Source organism: Terrapene carolina, unplaced genomic scaffold (assembly GCF_002925995.2).
Source record: "Terrapene carolina triunguis isolate 2854851 unplaced genomic scaffold, T_m_triunguis-2.0 Scaffold88, whole genome shotgun sequence".
Lineage (NCBI taxonomy): Eukaryota > Metazoa > Chordata > Testudines > Emydidae > Terrapene > Terrapene triunguis.
The window spans coordinates 13,458,091-13,469,573 of NW_020664439.1; the positions used below are offsets into that span (position 1 = coordinate 13,458,091).

Below are 11,483 nucleotides of genomic sequence, written 5' to 3' on the forward strand. Positions count from 1 at the left end.
AGTCTATCATGCAGTGAGGTTGTTTGGTGAAAGAGTGACTATACTATATGAGGGAGCTAAGCTAGAAGACTTTTTGGTTGAGCAATGCATCTTTAATTTTTTAAAATATAATTTTAGTGAAAGCCGAGAAGTCATTACAGGTTGTGTAGGCACCGGTCATGATGGATAATATTAATATTTCTTTTCATATTATCATAGAATATCAGGGTTGGAAGGGACCTCAGGAGGTCATCTAGTCCAACCCCCACTCAAAGCAGGACAAATCCCCAGATCCCTAAATGGCCCCCTCAAGGATTGAATTTACAACCCTGGGTTTAGCTGGCCAATGCTCAAACCACTAAGCTATTTTTTAGTATTTTTGCATTGGCTGTAAGTAAAAAGACAAACTTAGATGCAAAATGTCATTCAAAATATAATGGCAGTAGATGCTGGTATTCAAAAATAAAATCATAATATATGAATACCATAATATTTCACATTATGTAGGAGCAGGACATTGACAATAAAAGAATTAACCGGTTGCCTACAGCTGCAAATTCAGATCAGTTGCAAGTGGGTGCAAGTCCATTTACTTTAATGAGTTGCACTGTCTTACACAAGGTTCAATTGGCCCATCCAGACCCTTACTAAATTGAGTCATCTTTGCTCATGCAAAGTAATCCCCATTGTGGTCAATATGACTGCATGCATTAATAAGGTGTGTAGCAGGGTTGGGCACCTCCCGCACATATTGATAAGTTAGGCCTGTCTCACCTGCACAGGAAGAACTCACTGCCACACCTAGAGTCTTTTTCCAGACCCAGTTTTATTCTCCAGACGTATGATTTAGGCAGTCATCAAACACAAGAGCTGTTCCTCAGCCCACTCTGGGCTACAGGTCCCAAGGGCTTTTCCCCTTTGCCTCTCTGTCCTTCCTGCTTCAGGGCCTACTGTAGCAGCCTGTCTCCCTCCTCCAGGCCATCTACCTGGGAGATACTCTTCCTCAGGGTCTACCAGAGGAGCCAGAAACCCTTCTGCAGCTTCCCCTATTATCTGAGCTCTCTCACTCTATAAAGGCATCCCTTGGCCCTCTTCCCCAGCTAGATCTAACTGAACAGGCTATTTGATCCTTGGATGATCAGGATCAGCTGGGAGGGGAGGTGATCTGTTACAAGCGAGGCTGGGCCTGATTCCCCTTAAAGAGTCAGCCAGCCTGTTACAAGGCCACATTCTTGTAATCTGTTCTATGCAGGCAGACCTTTTTGCCCATTGAAATCAATGGATCTCTGCCTGGGCACAGGAGTCCATCCACAAGGATCGGATTGCAGGATGGGAGTGTAAAGCTTTTATTTATGGTGGGATCAATTTTTGAGTTGAAGGAGGAACTCTCTATGTTAGGTACTTGTATGGCCTCCTTATTACTACAATATCTGAGTATCTCACAACTTTTGATGTATTTATCAGAGCTGTATTTATTAGGGAAAAAGAACCTGCCTCACGCAGAATTTTGCTATTTCTAAATTTGGGTTTGTTCCAATTCAGACTGGAAACCAAAAATTTCAAAACTTTCCTCAATAAGGGATGGAGCTCCAGGGCAGGCTGCCCCAGGGCCATGGACTCTGGAAATGTGGGTTTCCCAGCAGCCTGCCACATTGACTACTGAGGAGGTGAGTTGGCAGAATACAGACAGATTTCTGTCAGAACTCTGCCTGGTTTCCAGAGGAACTTCATCAAAATCAAACTGTCTCCACAGAATGTTTTGATCTCGATGAATTGACAAATTCTGACAAAAAAAACTTTTCATCAGAATTTTTCCAGTCAGCTCTAATATTCTCCTCAAAGTCCTCCTGTGAGGTAGGGCAGTGTTGTTATCCCCATTTTACAGATGGGGAACTGAGGCACGAGAGGGGCTAAAGTGACTTGCCTGAGGTCAGACAGGATGTCTCTGATGGAGCAGGTACTTCAGCCCAAGTGCTAGGTTAGGTGCTAACTATTGGACCATCCTTCCTCTCTGACAATTACTGAGATTTCTCTATTATTTTCCCATGCCTACCCATGAGCTGTTTTACTCTAGTCCTTAGTTCCGGTTACATGGGAAGAATAGGGCAGGTGGAGTTAAGTACAGTATTGTTTATTAAGCAATGATACTATGTTCTGTGCTATTGAAGAACAAGGTTGGAGACGGTTCCTGTCCCAAGAACGTTATAGTCCTGCTCTGTACAAACATCATTCCAGTGAAGGACTTGATTACTTACCTGGGTCTGAAGGGCTTCACTCCCAGTTTTGTTTTATGTGTAATTACACCATAAACCCCAAGCTCTTTGGGGGAAGGAACTATCTTTTGTTCCATGTCTGCACAGCACCTAGCACAATGGGATCTTGGTCCATAACTAGAGCTCCTAGCTGTTACCACAATACAAATAGTAAATAATAGTAAAAGCGGGAGGAATGGAAGGAAGCATGAGCCTGCTTCTCCTCTCGCCATGGTGTATATCAGGAGTTATTTTATTTAAGTTCATGAAGTTATAGCAGGAAGGCAAAATGGCCTAGTGGGCAGGGTGCTGTGCTGTGCTAGTAGCCAGGAGACTTAGGTTCTATTCCTGGCTCTGATGTTAACTCACTGTGTGTGACTTAAGGCTGGTGGTTCAACCTTGCTATGCTTCCATTCACCCATTGCTAAAATGAGACTGTTTGTATGCTTTTTTGCTGAGATCTGCAGATGAAATGAACTAATTTATTTTATGTGAGAAGAGAAACGCCTAATATGTAGTACCACGTAATATGAAAGTACTTCCAATTATAATCATATAACGTCACAAAGGAATCGCCTTCCACCAAGATATAACTTTTCAGGGGATTTTTGTTACACTTGCACAGGTCAGGAATTGGTGGTAATGGAAACTGAGCATATCTGACCTGACAGAATGTTATCCACAATCTAAATATAGCTCAGTACAGAAGTGTTTCCACATGGCTTTGCCATTCTGACCCCTAGGAACAATCCTTTTACTTTCTTGATGAGAAGTAATTTTGACATGCCCCAAAACTGCCAGTGTTGTAGACTAGTCTGAGTGATTTTATAGACACACAGGTCTTAGAGCCACAGGGGACCATTATGATCATCTCGTCTGATCCCCTGTATAATACAGGCCATAGAATTTCCCCCATTTCAAACAATGTAATGACTGCTGTGTACTCTGTACATTGAGCTCTCCTATCAGCGTTTGAAGCACATTTGTTTAGTTAACTTATTCCTGGTCATATCTGCAAGTCTCTCTAGAACATTAGTTAAACTCAATTCGGTGTCTGTTAGCAAGATATTTCTCTTAGTATGTAGCTCCAAGAGTAGCAACAAAACTGCATTACTTTTCTCACATTAAAACTTCCCTAATAGCAGAAAAGATGGGAAACAGCAGCTCAAATCTGGGCCATTTGTTTATTTGAATCCAAAAGAAAAGGCATTCAATGCCAGCTTTAAAGAAGCACAAGCTGGATTTGATCCCTAGACTGTTCTTTAAAAAATATTACTCTAAGATAGCGTGATTGCACAAAGCTGTGGGGAAGAATCCTGCAGGAGATGGGTTAGGCAAAGGTATGTTTTCCTTTTTAATGTCTATAATTCTCATGCTTCAAAGGGTCAGATTCAGTCCAAGTCTGTCACGGCTTCAGCTGATGTGAAGGGCCCATGCAACAGAAAGTCAGCCAGGGAAGAGGGGTTGGTTGTGTCAGCAGAGAAGAAGGCAAGGCCTCCTCTTTGCCCGGGAGGGGTTATATAGAGAGTTAGTGCAGCCCAAGTAATGGGATGGGCAGCACAGGCTTGGAGGTGGCATGGCCAGGGTGCCTCAAGGAAGAGCTAATGAAGTAGTTTAAGTGATCTGATTCTGCTCCTTATTACACTGTCATTCCATTGACTTCAGTTCTGGCACTATGGGTCCTAGTTTAGATTGCAACATCCTATATCCCCCCTGCTCAAACTCCCAAACATTCCCAAACTCCCTTTTATTGTTTATATGTGCCTGCTTCCCAATTAAACCCTCCACCTGCCATGGCTTTAGCTTCAGCCTGTCGACTCTCTCCATTGTAAAGCTCTCCACATGATTCTGTAGTCTCGCATTTCTGAGAAGGAAATATATTATTAGAATCATTGAGATGAGAAATGCCTGATTATTAAGAATTTGTATTGACATTGTGTGGACCCCTCCCCTCTGAAGATCTCACAATGTTCCAGCATGGCAGGAAAATAGAATTTAGCGCAAAGGGGAAAGAGGCACAGAGGACTTTGTCAAATACAAATCTGTTACAGAACCAGGATCAAATCCCGTGTCTCTTGACTCCATCCTGGGCCTTAGCCATTCAAAATATTTTAAAACTATTTCTAGCTTCTCTTGGTATTATACAAATGATTTACTGATCCCCTGTTACAAACGTTTGATCCTTAAGGAGTGGTGTCAGCCTCCAAGAAGAGTGTGTCTCATGTGCTGAACAATGATAGAGGTGGAAACGTTGCAGTGATTGTGATTGGAGGAGCAGAAGAGTCTTTGGATGCCCATCCTGGAAGTTTAACTCTGAGTATCCTCAAGAGGAGAGGTTTTATTAAAATGGCTTTGAAATATGGGTAGGTGTCCCATTAGCACTGTTGGCTGTGACTGCGACTGAACTTCTTGCAGTGTTCATACAGCATAGAAACTGTGAATCTGAGAAGGTTATTTCTGCATTGACATGGGATGCAGATGTCTAAAATAAGAGCCAGAACTGATGTATCTTGATTAAAACAGAATAAGAAATAATACAGGGGCAATTGTGAAATCCCTTTTCTTATTATTTGCAGAAATAATCTAATGGTAGGTAGAGGTATTGGCACATCCTGATGATTTGACTGACTTGTTTTAAACCACAGCAGCAAACAAACTGTGAAATTCTATGTAGTAATATTTTCCAGTTCCTCAGGTTGTGTTGCTGAATCATTCAGACACTCTATTTACTGGCTGTCCCATAGCAGTTCTGCTGATCCTACCGTTCCTGTACTTCTGAACACTACTGATTTCAAAGAGTATTTTTTCTCTTTGACTTGATTTCCTCATGATTTTTAGGGGAAGAGACGTGGTAACCCTTAGGCCCGGATTCAGCAAAGTGCAGAACTGTGTGCTTAAGTGTGTTGATGAATAGGGATGGATTTAAGCACTCGCTGAAGTGCTTTGGAGAAACAGAGCCATAATCCCGGGAAAAAAGGGCATCTTTTTCCCTTAAAGATGACCCACAAAGTGGGGGAGGTAAAAGCCAAGCATACAGATGCATTTCAGGCCTCCTTCATAAGTCTGTATAGTAGTAATATTAATAACTTGTTTAACCAGAAGAAATCATCAAAAATAGAGTCCAAGGTCTATCCTCCTACTCCAGTGGTTTTCAAACTGTGGATCGGGATCCCAAAGTGGGTCATGGGGTTGCCAGGGCTGGCTTAGATTTGCTGGGGCCCAGCGCTGAAACTGAAGCCCGAGCCCCAGGCTTCGGCCCTGGGTGTCGAGACTCAGGTTATGGGCCCCTGCCTGGGGCTGAAGCCCTTGGGCTTTGGTCCCCCCTGCCTGCGGTAGTGGGGCTTGGGCTTTGCCCCACCCCCCATCACCCGAGGGTGGCAGGGCTTGGGCAGGCTCAGGCTTCGGTCCCCTCTCCTGGGGTCATGTAGTAATTTTTGTTGTCAGAAAGGGGTCATGGTGCAATAAAGTTTGAGAACCCCTGTCCTACTCCTATCTGAAGCTCCCATTTAAACCAACAGCAGCTCTGTGTGATACAGTGTGGCTCTGTGTTCTCATTCACAATGGTGAGTTGGCCAAAGCAGCTCACAAAATGTGCCACTATTTAACTGACACACAGGACTATAGATAAGGAGCCAAATCCTGCTCCCCTTGTCCAACTGCTATGGAGGTCAAAGGGAGTCTTTCCATTTATTTCAGTGGGAGATGGATCAAGTCCCTTAAGCACTTCAATAGTTCCATTCCCTCCAATGGGTCTACTGGGAAGGACAGTTGATTCAAGATCATACAAACATTGAATACAAAATAGAAAAATCATAGTGACACAGCACAAGTAGAGAATAAACTAGTTTCTCCTGAGTTTCACAACCAAAACTCCATGTTACACTGAAATAAAGTATCAACCCCCTATAGGAAGTCTTTCAGATGAAAACGAAAGCTAGTATATTCACTGGGCATGTAGAGAAATGCCATTGCACCACAAGGTTTTCCTGTTCATCATCATTAATGGTCTAACAAAAACTTGGCAGTCTATAAATCCACTCTGTTTACAGAGTCTTCAGATGTTTCTTTCAGGGGCAGCTGTATGATGCAGAACTGTTATTGTTGAGAAACCTGCCTCACAATTTTAGGCCAGGCAGACACCATTCGAGGGGCAAGGGGAAGTGGGGTAGGGAATGGTATTTCTTATGAATCCCAGAATCTAAGAAGCCACATAAATAGTTATCTTAGTTTCATGCAAGCAATTCATGACTATCCATTGTACATACCAGACAGCTGCATCCTTGCTTCAGGAGGATTAATTTTCATTACTCTTATTAGCATATCCAGCTGATGCATTCCAAGTACTCTTCACCTTGAGTAATCTTGCTGCAATACTACCATTTTAACAGCCATGCACCATAGAGAGAGATTGTCAAACATGGTATAAGATGAAAATGCTTAGGAAATGTAGCGATTGCCTAGGATTTTAGTGCAAGAAAACTGGGAGCTGTTAAACTTCTGGAGAGAACACTTAAGAAAACACTTGATTTAAATTTTCTACAGTAGTATTGTATTGGTTCCCCATGCTTTCTAACAGCCACATAAGTTTACCAGACTGATACCTCAGCTGTAGTAGCCAGGGCTTTTAATAAAGGTTTCCCCTTTCACTCTGACAACAGCACAACCATTGCAGTTCCGATGCTTAGAATGGGGTGGAATTTGGAGAGGTTTTACAGGTGCTATATAACCCCTTTCAAGCCACAGATCCCCACTGAGGAGAAGAACAAGAACTCCTTATGATGTGGAGAGGCTGAGTTCTAAACTGAAATAGACTACTAGAGCAACTCCTGCAAACAGGATTCAGCCGCTAATGTTAAAAGTTCAATACTGGGATTTTCACAGGCACTACATGGAGTTAGACACCCAACTCCCATTGAATGTCACCTATAAGATAGAAGGTACTATGGAACTACAGCAAACTCAGTGAAACTGTGATGGCCTAGACCCAACAGCTGTTTGTCATGAATAAGATTTTAGCAGTTACCATAAAATCAGAAAAAGGGGATTCCTCTGTCTTTACTGGAAACCTTCACTTAGGTTTGCTACTGTTTGAACACTGCGCAGAAGGCAGTAGATGGTTATGTTTTTTGTTTTTACTAAATATTGTGCCCCCTTCCAGCTGCACAAAGAAGCATTTCAGCTGCATTTCAGGGAAGAGTTGAATGCATAATGCAAATACTGATGAATTTTATAAGCATTGAGGAAATTACCTGCATTGATTAATGTGACTCATCATGCTGTAGATGTGAGTTGCAAGTCATGCTTCATTGAGTGCCCTGTGTTTCAATTCTGTTTACTTTGCAGGGCTCACTTGGTTCCAGTATTCTCTTTTGGCGAAAATGAACTGTTTAAGCAAGTTGCAAACCCCAAAGGATCGTGGCTCAGAACTTTACAGGAGAGCCTGAGGAAGATAGTGGGGTTTACTTTACCACTGTTTCATGCTAGAGGAATATTTCAGTACAGTTTTGGCTTGATGCCTTATAGGAAACCTATTCACACTGTTGGTAAGTCCCTTAGTGGTTTCTGTCATTCCTATGGGAATGTTTAAAATGTGTGATTTGTGGTTGAATTCAGTAACAGTGTTCCTTTACAAATCTGCTCTGCCAGACAGAACTGGCTGCTGTGCATCTAAACGCAAGCACATGAGGTTTGAAATAAATGTGTCTTTCCTAATGTCTTTATCCTGTTCTCTTCTGTTCTGTTGGCCGGGGGAGGAGCTAAAGGCAAAAGGCTTTATAAATAAGTTACGCCAACTGGGCCACAATATGTGATTACAGTAGATTGAAACAGGAGGGGGAACTTTGACCGCATCAGCCACGGGGTGGGGTGGGGTGAAGGGGAGCACTGTTTACACAAGCCAAAATGGGGGATGGGGGGCTTCCCTCTCCTGTTTGCGCTCCCCTTCACTTTAATCCCTGCCCAAATCCTTTCCTCAGCGCAGCCCACCTGAGATGGCTGAGTGCTCAGGAATTCCTATGGAAGTCAGGGAAATGTTCCAATCCCTTGAAGAGCAGTGGAGCATCTCCATAGCCATGTAGTTTCATCAGAAGATATTTAGCCCCTCATCCCTCTCCCTGGACAAGTTTGGCAGCTAGATCCACAGGCCCCCATCCCATCCACAGTAAGACACAGAAACCAGCACACAACACAGCCCCAGGGCAGGGTACGTGCCTCCTCCAGCCCCTGTAATCTCTGTTCTGCACCCTTCAGGTTCTTCCACATTTGCAGGATGCATGTGGCATGCAGGATTTCTAGTTCCATAGAATCAATCTTTTTCTTTTAAAAAGTTTTTTTTAATGGACAGATCATTTAATGTTTAATTGAAACATATATAAGGTGCTGACAGATCAAATTTGGGGGATTTTTTTCAAAATTGGCCCAATTCTTCTCTCGTCAAAGACCGTGTTGAACTGCTATGAACTTCAATGGAGTTAAGCCAATGCTGAATGCTTTTGAAAAATCCCACCCTTAAATCATGGTCATGTTGCAAGCTACCCAAAGGCAATGGTTGGAAACCTAGATATTTATCAGGTAAAGCCATTTTCTAGGGTGTTGGAACAAAGACTGAATTCCATTGTACAAGTCAGTCTGTATTTCCCGGTGTCCTGTTCTGTCTGCCCATATAGTGTGGGGTGGGGGGGGGAAATTGATTCATTAAAAAAACTGAACCTTTTTATTTAAATGAAACAGAGGTTTATGTCCTTAATTTTAAATAGGTTTATTTTTAACATGTAGTTTTGACTGTAGTTATGACTAATCTATTCATTTAAATGAAGGGGGGGGGGAAGCAGTATGGTTGCTGCCAGGTTTTAAAGAAAACTGCGCTGGTGGAAGTCACTGGCTAAACACCTGGAACCAGAGTTTGTTGAAGTGCTAAACTATCTTAGGCAGCAATAAATATCCTCTTCTGCTGATGTGAGAGAGAGAGAGAGAGAGAGAGAATAACCTGAAATGAAGACTATAATCTTGTTTAGTGCAATGACTAGTTAGTTCATTCAAAGTTAAAAAAAACAATTGAGAGTTGAAAAAACAGGAAACTTGTTTTTCTCTTCCAATGTATGAATAAAAACTAGGTGTGAGACGATGAAATCTATTAGTTCTAAAATCCTGAAGGATATAGTGACCCAAAACAATCAGTTAAATTTACTAACTACAGATAATACTTCCTTTGCTTAATTAGTTTTAAATGCAAAGTATGTTTAGATAAACTTTTTTCTTGTGTCCAGCACATTTGATGAGTTTTATTCAATTAATAAAAACAACTTTAAAATTATGGTTTTGTGCCTTTTTAATTGAATTTGAATTTCCATCCAAATAGAGCTTAACTCAAATCTAAGTAAAAAATGATCCATGTAGTAAATGAGAAATGAATCATTCACCATTTTCTAACAATAAAAAATCAAAAGTTAAGAATCTGAACAATTGTAAGTTAAGCCATATAAATAAATGTGTATCTTCCTGGTTAGCAAAAAGAAGCACTAAATTTAGTGCAAAGGCTATATTTATTTGCAAGTTAGCATGTTTCAATGGTTCCCAACCATTGAAAATCAACTTTTCTTGGGAAAATTAACTAAAAAGTACAAATGCAAAACAAGATTAAGATCAATTTAAATCAAGACTTCCTGCTTACTGATTTAATACTAAGTGAAATTCTGGCCCCATTGAAGTCAAAGAGAGTTTTGCTGGTGACTTCAGTAGAGCCAGGATTTCATCCACCATCTGTAAAACAACAAAACTCAGCATCTAGCCAATACGGAAGGGTACTTTTATCTGCAGCAAATAGATGTCAGTGTAGCTAATGTCATTGCTATTTTGTTTGTTGTTTGCAGTGGGGAAACCTATCACTGTAAAACAGAATTTGAATCCTACTCTTGAAGAGATTGAGCAGCTGCATCAAACATACCTGCGAGAACTAAATAAATTATTTGAAGACCACAAAGAAAAATATGGGATACCAGACCATGAATCGCTCCTCTTTAAATAACTGCAAATTCAGGATGTCCAGATGTAAGACAGTGGCCTTGTGATGAAACAAAACATTTCTCAATTTGCAACCACTCTTCTATATGAAAAATGTGTGCGTGTGATAGATTAAATTGATAGAATTCTTTCCATCTTCTTAGTCATGGAAAATCCTTCTTCATTTAGCGTCTGGTCCTGCAAACCTATCTGTGTGAGTGTCCCTTTGGCTTCATCAGCACTGAAAAATGTAAGTACTTTTCTCACTATTGGCTTAGCAGCTCTGCTGGTGAGAATGCTAGTGTAGACAGAACACAGGTGTCTTTACCATCATGTGGTCCAGCTCTAGTTTCAGATAGTTGAGCTGCACTGGTGCTAGATCAACAGTGGGAAAAGTGTTAGGGTAGACAAGGCCACTGATTGTAGCAACTTTATTCCTATCTTTTACCCAAGGAGTGTGTAATTTAAGGTTAGGGGATATACTAAACTTGTATTTGGTGTGACATTGAGTTGTTCTCTAAATACCAAGAAAAACAAATGCTAATCTTCAGTAGAAATGAAGCTGTGTGTATAGAGCTCCCGGCCATCAAGAACAGAACCTGAATATGCAAAACCATGGATAGTTTGAGGTTGCTGTCTTAAATGGGTAGGATGACCCGACGTCCCGTTTTTAACTGGACAATCCTGTATTTAAGCCGCCTTCCAGGTGTCCTGACTTTTTGTTAAATACGGGCAAATTGTCCCGTATTTTCTGGGATCCCAGCACAGAGTCGGCAGTGGGAGGCAGCAAGCGGCTGTACCCCCCCCCCTTTACTTTCCCCAGCGCGTGCCTGCACCAGAGTCTCCCTGCCTGCCTCCTCCAGCAGCAGTGCCGGGGATGGGCAGTGAGAGCATGCCCAAAAAGCAGCAGCCTGGGCTCCTGCCGCGCCCCGTGCCTCCTGGGAAGCAACCCCGCTGCACTGCCATCAGCTCCCGCCTTGAACGGGTGAGTAGCCGGGGAAGGGCATGCTCCCTGTCCTCCGTGCACCTACTGTGCTCTCTGCCCTGCACTTGGGGCAGCCTGCGGGGATGGGGGTCCCTGCTCAGCCCTGCAGGAAGATCCCTAATCCACAGAGTAGAGGGGATCTACTGGCCCCCTAGCAGGGGGAGCAGGCTGCAAGCAGCATTTCACCTCACTGCTGACCCCCCTGCACATAGGACCCCTAGTGGCGTACGGGGAGGGAGGGGGGAGAGGGCGGAGTGGCAATGCCAGCC

General features: G+C 42.5%; 1 protein-coding gene across 1 annotated transcript in view; it reads left to right on the forward strand.

Moving 5' to 3' along the window:
• The window catches only part of MOGAT1 (monoacylglycerol O-acyltransferase 1), a 30,706-nt gene extending 19,761 nt beyond the window's left edge, over nt 1–10,945 (forward strand). The window contains exons 4-6 of the mRNA XM_024195477.3: nt 4,420–4,594; nt 7,575–7,774; nt 10,100–10,945. Of these exons, the coding sequence (XP_024051245.1) occupies nt 4,420–4,594; nt 7,575–7,774; nt 10,100–10,254 (530 nt within the window). The 3' untranslated portion in view covers nt 10,255–10,945. The remainder of the gene's footprint in view (nt 1–4,419; nt 4,595–7,574; nt 7,775–10,099) is intronic.
• The last annotated feature ends 538 nt before the right edge of the window (nt 10,946–11,483 follow it).